At 36.3% G+C, this 18,949-nt stretch overlaps 1 protein-coding gene across 19 annotated transcripts in view; it reads left to right on the top strand.

Annotated features, from left to right (window-relative positions):
• The window catches only part of SENP7 (SUMO specific peptidase 7), a 221,804-nt gene that overhangs the window by 172,887 nt on the left and 29,968 nt on the right, over nucleotides 1-18,949 (top strand). For all 19 annotated transcript variants that reach the window (XM_078352245.1, XM_078352240.1, XM_078352244.1 and 16 more), the window contains 4 exons: nucleotides 2,233-2,414; nucleotides 3,586-3,925; nucleotides 5,983-6,140; nucleotides 15,009-15,155. In XM_078352245.1, the coding sequence (XP_078208371.1) occupies nucleotides 2,233-2,414; nucleotides 3,586-3,925; nucleotides 5,983-6,140; nucleotides 15,009-15,155 (827 nt within the window). The remainder of the gene's footprint in view (nucleotides 1-2,232; nucleotides 2,415-3,585; nucleotides 3,926-5,982; nucleotides 6,141-15,008; nucleotides 15,156-18,949) is intronic.

The following is an 18,949-nucleotide window of genomic DNA, read 5'->3' as shown; positions in this document are numbered from 1 at the left end:
GTATTGGGTATTATAAGTAATCTAGAGATTATTTAAACTATAAAGGAGAATATATGCAGGTTATATGTAAATATTTTACCTTTAGGGGCTTATGGATCCATCAGTTTTGGTATCCTGAGTCCCTGGAACCCTGAGGATACTGAAGGATGACTGTATTTTACCAAGTAAAAATATAAGTATTTGTACAAGTGGGGTCAGTTCAGATGTTATCAAGACAAAGATTCCTGCTCTACCTAGGAAAGTGATAGAATCTGAGGCTAACAGTCCTCATATTGACTTGAATCAAATACTTTCTGATTTGTACCCAGGAGTATTCCCTCAAGATTACAGCGGCATCGTAGACATGCATAAGGGGAAAGTACATGACAAAAGAAACACTTTTTAGTTTTTCAGTATCCCTGAAGGTACTGCAACTGGTAGGGAAAGTGTTTTTAATAAAATTAGCTGTTGTACCTTTATTGAAGCAGTGTTTACCCTCCTACATCTGATACCAGTTATTTAATAAAAACCTGTAAATTAATGGAAATTTGGAATTAAACCTTAGGTGTACCGGTTTTTTTTTTTTTTTTTTTTTTTTTTTTTTTGGTAGTGCATTGTTTGCCTTTTGGAATTTGCTTTTACCACATAATACCTTGGAAATAATATTCTTTTGTTTACAGGATTTTGCTACCTCTTTAGTTATATATGCCAGTAGTATTTTCAGGTTAAATTTTATATATATATATATATATATATATAATGCAAGTGGAATCCTATTTTTACAATATTTCATTCTATTTAACAAAGTTATTCCTTTTTCCATGAGACAGTCTTGACTGATAGCAAATAATAAATTGTTTAAAATGAGACTCCTGTATAATCAAGTTTTTCTCAAGCCCTTTTCCTTTTATGAGTCTTTTTATTGTAGTATAATTTTTGAGTCTTTTTATTGTAGTACAATATTTATGTTTAGAAATTATAGTTTGATACATTATGTGTAGAAATTGTATTTGACCACTTTTATAGTTTACAGTATTACATATAAAATTTAACATGCTGTCCTAAATATTGTGTTGATGATTTGGGAGGAGTTTTATTTTCCTTAGGGAGTGAGTAAGGTGTTTTCTCTGTAAATTGAAAGGCAATTGACTATCTTGGAATTTTTACCCTCAGTCCTGTTTCAGTGCCTTCCTTTAAGCAATGTCAAAGACAAATTATCATGAATATTAATTATTAGGAATTGTTGAAGTTAGAGTAAAAGCAAGAATAGTGTGAAGAGAAGATTTTAAAAATCATGAACTTTCCTTGAATGGAGAAGTTAGGCCAGTCAGTTAGATGAATTGAAAATGGTGAATTAAAGGCAACTGCTTTGTGACTTGTATAAACTTCGAGTTGGTACTTATATGACATAGATTCAGAAAGCAAGATAATTCAGGAGAAATTTTAGTTAATTAAGAGGAGACTTTTAGAAGGCATTTTTGTATGGTACATATATCTGATAACAGAAATATTAAATTTTTTAGTAATGATTGGCATGGTTTTCAAAATGATGTCTTGTTGACTTAAAAAAGGAAGCACTTCTCTAGACTAAGGGATTTATTGGAGACTTAAAAGGACATAGTCTTGATTATTGAAAAGAAGAAATAAACTGACAAGTAAATTGGTAACCCTGTGAATGATCACATATTACAGTCAACTACTGAGGAAAGATATTTTGGCTCCTTTTTAAAAAGCAGCGATAAACACTCTTTCAAATTATAGTCCCTTTCCACTAAAAATATGTATGTAAATTACATTTTTAAAAGACTAGTTTATAAAGTCATGTTGAATTATCAAACTTTAAGACATGAATTTTTCCAGATTTTAGTAAGACACCCTTTTTTTCATAGTGCAGCCAAATGCATTTATAGCAAATAGAAAAACAGTTTGGTTGCTTTGCTTTGGCTACTCTGAAAAAGAATATTTCTTCCTTATGTATTTTTCTCACCTCACAACTATTTACTTTGTGTGTATACCAATTAAAATGGGGCATTTACTTGGTGTATTTACTTGGAACATTTACTTGGTGTATACCAATTAAAATGGGGCATGCCTTTACCGTCATCCAGTGTCAGTATGATAATTTAACCATACACTTCTGTTTTAATGAGCTTTGGAAGTAGTATAGCAATTTTGATGATGTTTCTTTGAGCTCTTCTAAGAGATTCTCTCTATACGTTTTTGCCCATATTTATACTTAATTTGTTTTCTAAGACCTTACCAGTGGAAGTAGAGATTGTCATCATCTTGAACAGGAAAGCAGAAACAAGGATGTTAAATATTCTGATTCAAAAATAGAACCTACTCTGATTTCCCGGAAGAGAAAGAGAAGGCTTAGAAATAATTTACCTGATTCTCAAAATTGTACTTCTTTGGATATGTCAACAGAACAGACAGTAAGTAGAGGTGATATTATAGGAAATAATTTTATGCTGTAATAAAAATGAGTTGACTGTGGCCAGATAATGTTCCTCTATCTTTCTGTTTGTTTTTTTTTAATTTTTAAAATTTTTTTATTTTTATTTTTTTATTGCATTTTAGGTTTTGGGGTACATGTGCAGAGCATGCAATACAGTTGCATGGGAAGGGGAGAAAGTTTTCTGTTTTTAGTATCAGATTTCTTTCTTTCTTTTTTGGTTCACTGTTAGCTTTATTTTTAAGAAACAATTTTAAATGTAACTTTTCTTGGTGATAAAGAGTTATTGGAACAAATTTCAAATATTATGAATGAGTAAAAAAGTTTAAATTTCTCCTTTTCTTGTATCACTCTTTCCTTAGTAGTTTGTTATATATCCTTTAGGCTTTTCTTTTTCCTTAATTCAGCCAAATACTATTCATGCTGTCCAGTCACTCGCTTTTTTACTTGCTCTGTAAAATTATTATTAGATGTATTTATCAGTAGTAATTTACTTACCAAATTCTTTAAGCTTCTGTTTATCTGATGTGTTTAGGGAATTTACTGTAAGTAAATAATTACCGTATTAAATATATACATTTTCTGTTTTCAAAGACTTAATATATAGATGGCAATAAAACAGCAAGACAGGTCTTCAATTTCTTTGATCTGTAAATCATTTCAGGACCTTGTAATGTTTTGGGGTTGTAATTACAAACATGATTTAGATTTATACAGTAAATGAGATATTGAAGGCAATGGTTGATTTTCAGAATTCTTAATGTTATATTGTTAATTTTTAAATTTTTAAACCAAAGTAGTTGGTCACATTGGCGTTATTACTTTTGCAAAATAAAAATATATAAATAAATCTTATTCTAAAGTTGACTTAGATAGTGGCAGACCGTCTGATAAAGCATTTGTAAAGATGGAAATCTCCTAATTTTGCCCTTTAAAAAATTATCAGGCATCAGATTGGACAGACCAAACCCTGTATCTTTATACTTGGGAGACAGTATCAAGCATAATGTAGTGTCATTGTTTAGTTTTCTATCCATCTACTTATAGAAATGATACAATATTGTCCCTTTTATATATTTTTTAAGAATTTAAAAATGGATTAAGCAAGCCAAATTTGAAAAATGCTCTTTTTTCTCTGTGTTTATGTTTAGAAAAAACAAGATGATGACTCAACAATATCCACTGAGTTTGAAAAGTCAAGTGAAAACTATCATCAGGATCCAAAACTGCTTGAAGAAATTACATCTACACCTACAACAAGTGATTTTAGTAAACTATCCTCACTTAACAGTCAGGAGTTGGCTTTCAGTAACACCACCAAAAGTGCCTCTGCCTGTTCAACCACTGAAATTGTTCAGAGCTCTAATTCCACTGATAATGTGGGGATTTCTTCCCTGATTGAGAAGGATGAGACTGAGTTGAATACCATAGAAAAGCCTATTCTAAGAGGATGTAATGAAGGGAACCAGTCATTGATCTCAGCTGAACCAAGTAAGTGACAGGAGGATTATAAAGTTACTTAATTTCCTCTGTTTTACTTAGTTGTTTTTTCTTCCTCTTGAACAAATTTGGCTAAGGCAATAAGCTGTTTATGACATCACTGTGGAATATATTAACTTTAGGAAAAAAGGCTTGGAGTTTGGGGTCTCCTTCATAAGACTTAAAATATGTATTTAGGGGCCGGGCGCGGTGGCTCAAGCCTGTAATCCCAGCACTTTGGGAGGCCGAGGCGGGTGGATCACAAGGTCAAGAGATTGAGACCATCCCGGTCAACATGGTGAAACCCTGTCTCTACTAAAAATACAAAAAATTAGCTGGGCATGGTGGCGCGTGCCTGTAATCCCAGCTACTCAGGAGGTTGAGGCAGGAGAGTTGCCTGAACCCAGGGGGCGGAGGTTGCGGTGAGCCGAGATCGCGCCATTGCACTCCAGCCTGGGTAACAAGAGTGAAACTCCGTCTCAAATATATATATATATATATATATATATATATGTGTATTTAGGTAAACTAATGGAGGACTTGAAAACAGAAGTAATTTTTTCTTAGATTAGTACACTGTAATCTCAGTAGTTTAAAAATAGATTCTTTAAGGACCATCATTAGTGTCATTTAGTTGATGAAGTTGAAGTGTGGAGAGTTTAAGTGCTATCTAATTATTAATTTTGATTTAAGTAGCCTCTGAGTATTTGATGCCATCACCTGCTACAATGAAATTTCAAAGGTTTTAGAGGCTCTCCAGAGAATAGTCTCCCACATCTTCCCCTAGTTATTCATTTCCCCCTCCTTGAAGCAATTCATGTAACAAGAATGAAAGTATGATTTAGTGGTGGCACAATACACTGTTAGAACTAGAACTTGTTCCTAAGGCCTCCTCACGGTTTTATCCATTTTTAAACATCTTTATTCTTTAGAAGGTGAGGGTGCAGGTAACTGTTGAATAATTGTGTTGATACGGAGTCATTGTGTATAACTGCTATAAATCAGATAAAAATAATAGGTGTGTTTCTAAATTGAATAAATTTAGATGATTAAATTTAACAGGATTGTTTAAAATAAATTCCATTAATTAGAAAGTTCTTTTTTTTTGTTTTTTGAGACAGAGTCTGGCTCTGTTAGCTGGGCTGGAGTGCAGTGATGCGATCTGAGCTCACTGCTACCTACCTCTGCTTCCTGGGCTCAAGCAATTCTCCTGCCTCAGCCTCCTGAGTAGGTAGGATTACAGGTGTGCGACAGCATGCTCGGCTAAATTTTTGTATTATTACTATTATTATTTTTGGAGATGGTGGTTCACTCTTGTTGCCCAGACTGGAGTGCAGTGGCACGTCTCGGCTCACCGCAACCTCTGCCTCCCAGGTTCAAACGATTGTCTTACCTTAGCCTCCAAGTAGCTGGGATTACAGGCATGCATCACCACACCCGGCTAATTTTGTGTTTTTAGTAGAGGCAGGGTTTCTCCATGTTGGTAAGGCTGGTCTTGAACTCTTGACCTCAGGTGATCTGCTTGTCTTGGCCTCTCAAAGTGCTGGGATTACAGGCATGAGCCATTACGCCCAGCCGATTTTTGTATTTTTAGTAGAGATGGGGTCACCATGTTGGCCAGGCTGGTCTCGAACTCCTGACCTCAGGGGGTTCACCCACTTCAGCCTCCCAAAGTCCTGGGATTACAGGAGTGATCCACCATTCCCGGCTGAAAGTTTTTTTTTTTTTTTTTTTTTTAATATATTATTGTTACACATTTAAAATAAATTTTTTTTTGGCTGGGTGCAGTAGCTCACGCCTATAATCTCAGCAGTTTTAGAGGCTGAGGCAGGTGGATCACCTGAGGTCAGAAGTTTGAGACCAGCCTGGCCAGCATGGTAAAACCCCATCTCTACTAAAAATATGAGTTGGCTGGCCTGGTGGCGGGTGCTTGTAATCCCATCTACTTGGGAGGTTGAGGCAGGAGAATTGCTTGAGCATGGGAGGTGGAGAATGCAGTGAGCCGAGATCAGGGGACTGTATCTGAAAAAAAAAGAATAAATAAAAGTACATTTTTTTTTCCTTTTTAGTTGTTGTTTCCAGTGATGAAGAAGGACCTCTTGAACATAAAAATTCAGAAGTTCTTAAGTTACAACCTAAGCAAGACCATGAGTCAACTGATGAAAATGAGAGTACTTCTGAATCAGCATTGTCAGAACTACCATTGATTACACGTGAATCTGTGCAGGTAATTTACTTCTATCTTCTCACAGATTAGCAATGAAATATACACTATTGTTAATGACTGTTACTTGTTTTATCAAGCAGAATATTATAATGAAAATTAGAAATTTTCTTAGTTTGAATTTTGAGACAACTTTTTTATAGTAGTTTGAGTGAAATACATAGTTGTCTTTATTTTGAAATAAAAGATTATACCATTTTTTTCTGGTCATTTATATTTTTTCAGTCCAAATATTACTTGAAATTTTTTATGGCTTTCATTGGACATTTCAATAACATTTTGTAGAATTAAATACATTTTCTAATATTTATATGTCTGGTCTTGGAGTATTTTGGCTACTTGGAATTATTCCTTTTTCTCACATACTATGAAGGCAGTATAATATAGAGGAAAGAACATGGCTTTGGGGATACAGGTCAGAAACTATAAGTTTCTTCCTTCTTACAGAAAATAATAAATGGAAGTGTCTTAGTTTAGTATTAGTCAATTAGTTCAGTCCTTTAAAGAGTGTAGGTCTAAAATAGGCTCAAATCATTTATTATCAGTATTTATTCTTTGTTTCTTTCTTTATTTTAAGTATATATATATATATTATTGCACTCTAGGTTCTAGGGTACATGTAAAGAACATGTAGGATTGTTGCATCGGTACATACATGGCATTGTGGTGTGTTGCCTCCATCCCCATCACCAATATCTGGCATTTCTCCCCATGTTATCCCTCCCCAACTCCATAACCCCTGTGGTCCCTACCCTAGTTTCCACCAATAGACCCGAGTGTGTGATGCTCCCCTCCCTGTGTCCATCTGTTCTCATTGTTCAACGCCTGCCTATGAGTGAGAACATGTGTTTGATTTTCTGTTCTTGTGTCAGTTTGCTGAGAATGATGGTTTCCAGCTTTATCCATATCCTTACAAAGGACACAAACTCATCATTTTTTATGGCTGCCTGTATTCCATGGTGTATATGTGCCACATTTTCCCTGTCCAGTCTATCATCCATGGGCATTTGGGTTTGTTTCAGGTCTTTGCTATTTTAAACAGTGCTGCAGTAAACATACTTGTGCATGTGTCTTTATAATAGAATGATTTATAATCCTTTAAATATATACCCAGTAAAGGGATTGCTGGGTCAAATGGAATTTCTATTTCTAGGTCCTTGAGGAATTGCCACACTGTCTTCCACAATGGTTGACCTAATTTACACTCCCACCAACAGTGTAAAAGTGTTCCTATTTCTCCACATCCTCTTCTGCATCTGTTGTCTCCAGAATTGCCATTCTAACTGGTGTGAGATGGTTATCTCAATGTGGTTTTGATTCGCATTTCTCTAGTGACCAGTGATGATTTATTTATTGACCTCATACATGTATTCTTTTGAAAAGTGTCTGTTTATATCCTTTGCCCACTTTTGGATGGGTTTGTTTTTTCTTGTAAATCTGCTTTAGTTCTTTTTAGATTCTGGATATTAGCCCTTTGTCAGATGGGTAGATCGCAAAAATTTTTTCTCATTCTGTTGTTTGTCAGTTCACTCTAATGATTGTTTCTTTTGCTGTGCAAAAACTCTGGAGTTGAATTGAATGACATTTGTCTGTTTTGGCTTTTGTTGCTGATGTTTTTGGTGTTTTTTTCATGAGGTCCTTGCATACGCCTATGTCCTGAATGGTTTTGCCTAGGTTTTATTCTAGGGTTTTTATGGTGTTAGGTCTTATGTTTAAGTCTTTAATCCATCAGGAGTTAATTTTAGTGTAAGGTGTCAGGATGTGGTCCAGCTTCTGCTTTCTGCACACTGCTAGCCGGTTTTCGCAACACCATTTGTTAAACAGGGAATTCTTTTCCCATTGCTTGTTTTTGCCAGGTTTGTCAAAGATCAGATGGTTGTAGGTGTGTGGCATTGCTCTGAGGCCTCTGTTCTGTTCCATTGGTCTATATCTCTGTTTTGGTACCAGTACCATGCTATTTTGATTACTGTAGCCTTGTAATATAGTTTGAAGTCAGGTAGCGTGATGCCTCCAGCTTAGTTTGTTTTGCTTAGAAATGTCTTGGCTGTGCGGACTCTCTTTTGGTTCCATATGTAGTTTAAGGTGGTTTTTTCCAGTTCTGTGAAGAGGGTCATTGGTAGCTTGATGGGCATAGTGTTGAATGTATAAATTACTTTGAGCAGTATGGCCATTTTCACAATATTGATTCTTCCTAACCATGAGCATGGAATGTTTCTCCATCTGTTTGTGTCCTCTCTTATTTTCTTGAGCAGTGGTGTGTAGTTCTCCTCGAAGAGGTCCTTTACATCCTTTGTTAGTTCTATTTCTAGGTATTTTATTCTCTTTGTAGCAATTGTGAATGGCAGTTCATTCTTGATTTGGCTCTCTGTTTGTCTATTATTGGTGTATAGGAATGCTTGTGATTTCTGCACATCAATTTCATATCCTGAGACTTTGCTGAAGTTGCTTATCAGTTTCAGGAGATTTTGGGCTGACACGATGGGATCTTCTAAATATCCAATCTTGTCATCTGCAAATAGAGACAATTTGACTTTCTTCTTTCCTAATTGAGTACACTTTATTTCTCTTTCTTGCCTGATTGCTCTGTCTAGAACTTCCAATACTATATTGAATAGGAGTGGTGAGAGGGCATCCTTGCCTAGTGCCAGATTTCAAAGGGAATGCTTTCAGTTTTTGCCCATTCATTATGATATTGGCTGTGGGTTTGTCATAAATAGGTTTTATTATTTTGAGATACGTTCCATCAATACCGGCTATTGAATTTTGTTGAAGGTCTTCTCCTCTTCTCTGCATCTATTGAGATAATCATGTAGTTTTTTTCTTTGGTTCTTTTTATGTGTGAATTACGTTTATAGACTTGCATATGTTGAACCAGCCTTGCATCCCCGGGATGAAGCCTACTTGATCCTGATGGATAAGCTTTTTGATGTGCTGTTGCAATCAGTTTGCCAGTATTTTATTGAAGGTTTTTGCATCTATGTTCATCATGGCTATTGGCCTGAAGTTTTCTTTTCTTGTTGAGTCTCTGCCGGGTTTTGGTATCAGGATGATGTTGGTCTCATAAAATGATTTAGGAAGAATTCCCTCTTTTTGTATTGTTTGAAATAGTTTCAGAAGGAGTGGTACCAGCTCTTCTTTGTATGTCTTGTAGAATTCCGCTGTGAACCCATCTGGACCTAGGCTTTTTTGGTGGTAAGCTATGAATTGCTGCCTCAACTTCAGACCTTGTTATTGGTCTATTCATGATTTCGACTTCTTCCTGGTTTAGGCTTGGGAGGGTGCAAGTGTCCAGAAATTTATCTATTTCTTCTAGGTTTACTAGTTTATGTGCATAGAATTGTTTGTAGTAATCTCTGATGGTTGTTTGTATTTCTGTGGGATCAGTGGTGATATCCCCGTTATCTTTTTTTATTGCATCTATTTGATTCTTCTCTTTTCTTTTTTATTAATCTGGCTAGTGGTCTTTCTGTTTTGTTGTTTTTTTGTAAAACAAGCTCCTGGATTTATTAATTTTTTGAAGAGTTTTTTGTGTGTCTGTCTCCTTCAGTTCTGCTCTGATCTTAGTTATTTCTTGTCTTCTGCTAGGTTTTGAGTTTTTTTGATCTTGCTCCTCTAACTCTTTCAATTTTGATGATAGGGCATCTATTTTAGGTCTTCCATTGCTTCTCATGTGGGCATTTATTGCTATAAATTTTCCTCTAGACGCTGCTTTAAATGTGTCCCAGAGTTTTGGTACGTTGTGTCTTTGTTCTTGTAGGTTTCGAAGAATATCTTAATTTCTGCCTTCATTTCATTGTTTATCCAGTCAACATTCAAGAGCCAGTTGTTCATTTTCCATGAAGTTGTGCGGTTCTGAGTTAGTTTTTTAATCCTGAGTTCTAATTTGATTGTACTGTTGTCTAAGAGTTTTTTGTTATAATTTCCGTTCTGTTGCATTTGCTGAGGAGTGATTTTCTTCCAGTTATGTGGTCAGTTTTAGAGTACATGTGATGTGGTGCTGAGAAGAATGTATATTCTGTGGATTTGGGGTTGAGAGTTCTGTAGATGTCTATTAGTTTTGCTTGGTCGAGATCTATGTTCAAGTCCTGGATATCCTTAATTTTCTGTCTCGTTAATCTTGTCTAATATTGACAGTGGAGTGTTAAGGCCTCCCACTATTACTGTGTGGGAGTCTAAGTCTCTTTGTAGGTCATTAAGAACTTGCTTTATGTATCTGGGTGCTCCTGTATTGGGTGTGTATATATTTAGGATTGTTAGCTCTTGTTGCATTGATCCTTTGACCATTGTGTAATGCCCTTCTGTGTCTGTTTTGATCTTTGTTGCTTTAAAGTCTATTTTATCAGAGACTAGGTTTGCAACTCCTGCTTTTTTTTGCTCTCTATTTGCTTGGTATATCTTCCTCCATCCCTTTATTTTGAGCCTATGTGTATCCTTGCTAGTGAGCTGGGTTTCCTGGATACAGCACACCGATCACTTTTGACTTTTTGTCCAATTTGCCAGTCTGTGTCTTCTGATTGCAGCATTTAGCCCATTTGCTTTTAAGGTTAATATTGTTAAGTGTGAATTCTATCCGCCATTTTGATGCTAGCTGGTTGTTCTGCCCATTAGTTGACACAGTTTCTTCATTGTGGTGATGCTCTTTACCATTTGGCATGTTTTGGGAGTGTCTTCCCATTTTTGTGGAGTTATCTACCTGTTGTCTTTGTAGTTGGTGACTTACAGATGGGATCTCCGAGTGGATGTCCTTTTTGTTGATGAAGAAATTATTTCTTTCTGTTTTTTAGTTTTCCTTCTAACAGTCAGGTCCCTCTGCTGCAGGACTCCTGGAAGTACACTCCAGACCCTGCTTGCCTGGGGATCACCTGCAGCAGCTGCAGAACAGTAAGGGCTTCTGCCAGTTTCTTCTTCTGTTATCTCTGTCCCAGAAGTATACCTGCCAGATGTCAGCCTGAGCTCTCCTTTATGAGGTGTCTCCTTGGATATACAGGGAGAGGGGTCAAGGAGCTGCTTGAGGAGACAATCTGTCCCTTATAGGAGCTCAAGTGCTGAGCTGTGAGCTCTGTTGTTCCATTCAGTGCTGCTGGGCAGGTACATTTAAGTCTGCTGCAGTGGAGCTCATAATCACCTTTTTTTCCCAGGCATTCTGTCCTGGGAAGGGGGGCTTTATTTATAAGTTCCTGACCTGCTGCCACCTTTTTTTCAGTGATGCCCTGTCCAGCAAGGAGGTAGCCTAGTTACAGTCTGCCAGCAGAGGTGTTGCTGAGCTGCCATGGGCTCTGCTCAGCTGTTGTGTGAACTACCTTGTGGTTTTCTTTATAGAGATATAGTTAGAACTGTCTTGGTAATGGCAGTCTGCCTCAGTAATGGCACACTGTCTCTGTATAGGCGGATTGCCTCAGTAATGGCAGACTGTCTCTGTAATGGTGGACTGCCTTGGTAATGGCAGATTGCCTCAGTAATGGCGGACTGTCTCAGTAATGGTGGACTGCCTCGTAATGGTGGACTGCCTCAGTAATGGCGGACTGCCTTGATAGTGGTGGACTGCCTCAGTAATGGCTGATGTCCTTTCCCCCACAGAGCTTGATTGTCCCTAGTCCAGCTGTGCTTGCTGTGAAACTTTCAATCCAGAGTGTTTCAGATTGCTGGTCTTTGTGGGGGTGGGACCGGCTGAGCCAGATCACCTGGCTCCCTGTTTCAGCCCACTCTTTTTCAGTTGAATAGGTGACTCTGTCTCCCAGGTGGTCCAGGAACCAGTTGAAATGGTGTCCATATTTGTTTGAGTTTTTGTGGGGAGACCTGCTGCACCAGCTGAAACTACTGTGCTGGAGACTCGTGGCACTTTTCTGCCCAGGAATCCCCTGGTCTGTGGGCAGTAAAAATTCATTTGGAAATGCAGTGATCACTCACTCTCTGCATTCTCTCTGGGAACTGCACTCCAGAGCTTTTCCTATTCAGCCATCTTGGACTGACCCTCCCTCCCTCCCTCCTTCTCAGTCTCTCTTGTGCTCTCTCTCTCTCTTTATTTCTCTTTCTGTCTCTTTCTTTTTTTATTTCCAGGGTCTTTCTCTGTTACCCAGGCTGGAGTGCAGTGGCGTGATCATGGCTTACTGCAGCCTCAATCTCTTGGGGCTCAAGCATCCCTCTCATTCAGCCTCTCAGGGAGCCGAGATCATAGGCTTGTGCCAGCATGCCTGGCTCATGTTTTTAAAATATATATTATTTGTAGAGATGATGTTTTCCCGTGTTGTTCAGGCTGCTCTCTAAGTCTTGGGCTCAAGCAATCCTAACTCTACCTCCTAAAGTGCTGGGATCACATGCATGAGCTACTGCTCTTGGCTGGTGCTCTTTCTTATTATTAGCCTCTGATTATTCTGTTTGTAAGAAAAGATTGTCATTGGCCATCAGTGCAGAATTATGGTAAACTTCTTTTGTTTTGTTTTTGAATAATGTCAGAGACTGTCATTTTGCAGTGTGTGAAGTTTGGTCTGATTATTGTTTTATGGGTATTTGCGTTTGCATTTGATATTCCATGTAGAAATCACCTCAGCAGCTTTGTTCTGAATTTTTGCAAAAATGTAACCGTTTTTCCCAGATTGGGTCAATATCCTACTTGATGGTTTAGTTGTATATATAATTAAAAGTGACAATGTTGATAATCAATTTAAACTTGTAGAAGAATTAGGCCTTGGCAATGTATCAATTGACAATGCAGTATGAACTGATCATATTATAAGAAAATAACGTATCTTGTAGAATTTACTAAATTCATAATCACAACCAAGCAGCCAATACTGTGGAGATCTACCAAGACATATATGGCAGAATGCCACATCTGTATGCTCTCTCATTCCAGTTTTTTTTTTTTTTTAATTTTTTATTGGATTATAGGTTTTGGGGTACATGAGCAGAGCATGCAAGACAGTTGCGTAGGTACACACATGGCAGTGTGCTTTGCTTTTCTTCTCCCCTTCACCCACATTTGGCATTTCTCCCCAGGCTATCCCTCCCCACCTCCCCCTCCCACTGGCCCTCCCCTTTTCCCCCCAATAGACCCCAGTGTTTAGTACTCCCCTTTCTGTGTCCATGTGTTTTCATTTTTCATCACCCACCTATGAGTGAGAATATGCGGTGTTTCATTTTCTGTTCTTGTGTCAGTTTGCTGAGGATGATGTTCTCCAGATTCATCCATGTCCCTACAAACGACACGAACTCATCATTTCTGATTGCTGCATAATATTCCATGGTGTATATGTGCCACATTTTTCCAATCCAGTCTATTATCAATGGGCATTTGGGTTGATTCCAGGTCTTTGCTATTGTAAACAGTGCTGCAATGAACATTCGTGTACATGTGTCCTTATAGTAGAACGATTTATAGTCTTTTGGATATATACCCAGTAATGGGATTGCTGGGTCAAATGGAATTTCTATTTCTAAGGCCTTGAGGAATCGCCACACTGTCTTCCATTCCAGTTTTAAATGAATTATGAGAAATATGGATTGGTCACTTTTAGGAGCCAGGTAGTTTTTTTCTTTTTTTTACAAAATGTGAAGTGAATATAATAGTATAATAAATAAACATGAGAATGACAAATTCAATTAAGCAGGTAAATGGCGTTAGGAGCTGGGTTTAAAATAATGAGTATGATACATGTTTTAGATGAGGATTAGTCACATTTGCTAGAGGTAAGAGGGGAGTGAGTGTATATGCATAATAATGGCTTTAGTGATAATCTGTTTCTTTGGTCATGTGTGATGTTAGGAATAATGTGCCGAGCTTGGGCACGTTTGAAAAAGTTGAAACAGTCACCTGAAAGTCGTGTAAAATTTAGAAGAAATTGTGAGAAAGAGTTGCTGCTGATACTGCCTATTTTTCTTTTATATAAAAGCAAAGTTATGTAGTCATTTGAGTGGAAGTGAGGTGATATTTGAGGTTTTAGGCAAGTATAAGCCATTCCTGGTTGGTTGTCTTCAAACATAGAGTATACAATAAAGCATATAAATTTGATATAACAGATGGTTCTTAGGCATTTACATTCCTTCATGGCACATTAAAAGTACAGTATCACACAGGCCTAAAGATGGGACCAGTAGACACTGGAGACTCCAAAAGTTGGGGGAGGGATAAGGGAGCTAGGCCTGTAAAACTTCCCGTTGGGTACTATCTGCATGACAGTTTCAATAGAAGCCCAAACCTCAGCATCATGTAATATACATTTGTAACAACTCTGCCAATGTACCCCCTGAATCTAAAATAAAAATAATTTTTTAAAGGGCAGTAGCAAGAATGCCATTTTGGTTAATGGGAATAATTTTATGTGGTTGAAGTGACCCTGGACCTAGAGAGGGAAACCTACATTTGAATCTTCATTTTGCTTCTTACTAATCACATAATTTTGGTCAAGTCACTTAACCATTGTAAACATCCATTAACTTTATTCATGAAATGGAAAACTAAAAATCCTGCCTATAGGGTGATTGTGGGGATTAAAAGAGATTATATATTTAAAAACTCATTTTAAACAAAAGTGCATATATATTTAAAACTTACTTCTGTCAGGTTAAAAATGAATAAAACCTATTAGAGACTACTGAATGTGAAACCATGGCTTTGATACAGAGGAGTATATATTTCTGGAGCTTAGGCTGTGAAATTAATTTTGGATTCAACTATTTAGTGTAATTTTCTCAAAGGTAAGTCATTTATTTTTTCAGAAAAAAAGTCTAGATAATGATTTCTTCACAGAACAGTATAAAATTCTTCAAAAATTCACTAATAATAATTTATATAAGAATTTGACAGTGAAAGTTATTTTCAGCATTTATAGAATAATTATAGTTATATGCATTTTATGACTTATTCCTTGTTAGATGTCATCTGAATTATGCCCATATAATCCTGTCATGGAAAACATTTCCAGTATTATGCCTAATAATGAGATGGATCTACAACTGGATTTTATATTTACTTCTGTTTATATCGGTAAAATAAAAGGAGCTTCTAAAGGTTGTGTTACAGTAAGTATATTTTCTTTAATTTTCTTCTAGTTTTGGATCTTAGACAAGGCATTTTCATTTTTTTCTTAGCACAAATGAAATAGAATTAAGATTTATTTTATATGGGACACTTGGGATATGTTGAAAATCATTATACTCAATTTGAAATTTGTCTTTAATTCTCCCTTCCTAAAATCCGACCTAATCTGACTACTCTGATGAAAAGCATGTGTGAAAAAAAAATCACCTGTAGAATTGATAATCTTTGGGTTCTAAAAGTTAGTTGACGGTAAAGTAAAATTTTTTTCAAGGTATAGTTTGGAGTGTAAAGAAGAAATCTCATTTTGCTAGTTTAAATGGTTGTAAACTGACTTCTCCAAATTTCTAAATTAAGAATGTTCAGGAACCTAATCCTACTCTATTTTTCTAATTTTTTAAAAAAATATCCTTCCTCATCTACTGTATATGAAAGTGAGACTGGATTCTACTCAGTTCTCTCTCTCTCTTTTTGTGGGATGGGGGTGGTGGATAGAGTCTCACTCTGTTGCCCAGGCTGGAGTGCAGTGGGGTGATCTTAGCTCACTGCAACCTCTGCCTCCTGGGTTCAAGTGATTCTTGTGCCTCAGCCTCCCGAGTAGCCAGGACTGCAAGTGCGTGCCACCATACCTGGCTAATTTTTGTTTTTTTTGGTAGAGATCGGGTTTCACCATGTTCGCCAAGCTTGTCTCAAACTTTTGGTCTCAAGTGATTTACCTGCCACAGCCTCCCAAAGTGCTTGGATTACAGGCATGAGCCCAGCCAGTTCTCTATATTTTCTTACCATTTGTACCTTTTAAAATCCTAATATCCTTTAAAGCTTCTTTCATATACTGACTCTTCCAGGAGACTTTTCCTGATCCCTCCTTGACAGACAGAATTAACTTTTTCCTTTGATGTGTACTTACAACGCTTCATTTGTACTTCCAAGATTTATTCTGTGTTTTATAATTACTTATATTCTTGTCTAAACCTCTCCATTAGCCTTTAAGCTTCTTAGAGTAAAGAACCACGGTTTTAGTTCCTTTTATACCTTCCATAATTGTTTCAACTCTAAGTAGGCACTTAAGTGTTTGTTGAAGTGACTGTGTCAGATTTAGTAACTTAGTAAACAGATATAAAATTATGAAATTTTATATCAGTTTCATTAATATTTCAGTGTATTAGGGATAGGACAGAGATTATAAAAATGCTAAGATATGGTTTCTGCTTTCAGGGAACTTTTAATCTAATGGAAGAGACACATGTAAATATTTACATTATGGTAAACTGTAAAACAAAAGTATGTACAAGAAGGGCGCATATGGCAATAGATATCTACCAATGTCTGGGGGAGTCAGGAAAGGCTTCACAGAGAAGAGAGCACATGAATAAGACATGAAGTACCTGTTGTTTACTTGGTAGCCATGCAGACAAAGACCTGATCCCAAATTCCGGGAACTGCAAATAATAGTATTTGTGATGTAGTCAACATTGCTTTGAAAGCTCAAGAATGATTTAATTTAAAATTAATATTCTTTGGCCACTGGTTTTCACTGATTTTGGCATGTCTGGTGTGATTTTACAATTCTTTTTCTTTAAGGAATTTTATTCATTTTTCAGGATTTTCTCTCCTATTTTACTTTATTGTTTTAAATTCAGGTTTACCCAGTTGTTTATGTTGAGTTCTTTGTAATGGCAAAAAGTCAGTTAACCTGAATATATGCCAGTAATGATTAGCCGGGGGTAGAAAAATACAATATAAATATTCGACAATGGAATTTCCATTAATTAAGGTATCACTTACATTATTACACAGTCAGATGGGCATGTTATGCTCAAAACCAACATTAAGCAAAAAACCACAAACAAATTAGTAAACGAACAGTGTTACAGACACATATATCTTGCTTAGAGACAGCTGCCACTCACTGTATAGTATATATCATTGCATATTCTTCATATATGTATATATATACATTAAAAAAAAGGGATATTATATAATATATACTATTTTATACCTTACCATAGTTTCATTCATTTAATTCCTTTACTTATTTTGGGATATTTGGTTGTCTTTAAAAATTTTTAATTGTTGGTCATTTCAGTTGTCCCAATATTTTCCTATGATAAATAGTAGGCAACTGCAAGTATTCAATAAGCATTGTAAAGTGGTCCTAAAAATTAATTGTCAGAAGTCCTGGTCAGGGCAATCAGGCAAGAGAAAGAAATAAAGTACATTCGTAATGGAAGAGAGGAAGTCAAACTATTCCTGTTTGCAGATGATATGATTCGATATTTGGATTCTCTCTATATATTTACGTATATTATATATAAATTTTCTAGATATAGGATCTCAGTCTCAAAGCTCCTTCAGCTGATAAACAACTTCAGCAAAGTTTCAGGGTACAAAATCAAAGTATAAAAATTACTAGAACTCCTATATACCTACAGTAGCAAAGTCAAGAGCCAAATCAGAAATGCAATTCCATTCACAACTGCCACAAAATGAATAAAACACCTATGAATAGCTAACCAGGGAGGTGAAAGATCTCTACCATGAGAACTGGAAAACACTGTTCAAAGAAATCAGATGGCACAAACAAATGCAAAAACATTCCATGTTCATGGATAGGAAGAATCAATAGAATTAAAATGGCCGTCCTGCCCAAAGTAGTTTATAGATTCAATGCCATTCCTATCAAATTATTGATGATATTCTTCACGAAAATAGAAAAAATCTATTTAAAATTTCATATGGAATCAGAAAAAAAAAAAAAAAGAGGCTGATTGCCAAGGCACTCCTAAGTCAAAGGAACAAAGCTGGAGGTATCATGTTACCTGACTTCAAACTGTACTGTAGGGCTATAGTAACCAAAACAGTATGATACTGGTACAAAAACAGACACACAGGTCAATGGAACAGAATAGAGAGTCTGGAAATAAGGCTGCACACCTATGACTATCTGATCTTTGACAAAGCTGACAAAAACAAGCAATGGGGAAAGGAATCACTATTCAATAAACGGTTCTAGGATAACTGGCTAGCCATATTCAGAATACTGAACCTGGACCCCTTCCTTATACCATACACAAAAATCAACTCAAGATGGATTAGAGACTTAAGTGGAAAACCCAAAACTATAAAATCCCTAAGACAACCTAAGCAGTACCATTCTGAATATAGGCACAGGCAAAGATTTCATGACGAGGATGTCAAAATCACAACAAAAACAAAAATTGACAAATGGGATCTAGATAAAGTAAGGAACTTCTACACAGCAAAAGAAACTATCAACAGAGTAAACAAACTACAGAATGGGAGAAAATATTTGCAAACTAGGCATCTGATGAAGGTCTAATATCTAGCATCTATAAGGAACTTAAATTCACTGGAAAAAATAAACCATTAGAAAGTAGACAAGGGAAATGAGCAGACACTTTTCCAAAGAAGACATATATTTGGCCAACAAGCATATGAAAAAAGCTCAGTATTACTGATCATTAGAGAAATCCAAATCAAAACCACAATGAGATACCATCTCACACCAGTCAGAATGGCCATTATTAAAAAGTCAATAACAGATGCTGGCAAGGTTGTAGAGAAAAGGAAGGACTTATATACTGTTGGTGGGAGTGTAAATGAGTTCAATCATTGTGGAAAGTAATGTGATTCTTCAAAGAACCAAAAACAGAATTACTGTTCAACCCAGCAGTCCCATTACTGGTATTACACCTAGACAAATATAAGTCATTCTACCACAAAGACATATGCATGTGAATTGCAGTACTATTCATAA

The sequence above is a fragment of the Callithrix jacchus genome, chromosome 15 (assembly GCF_049354715.1).
Source record: "Callithrix jacchus isolate 240 chromosome 15, calJac240_pri, whole genome shotgun sequence".
Lineage (NCBI taxonomy): Eukaryota > Metazoa > Chordata > Mammalia > Primates > Cebidae > Callithrix > Callithrix jacchus.
Note: the sequence above shows the minus strand (reverse complement) of the source record. Positions and strands in the feature narration are given on the sequence as shown.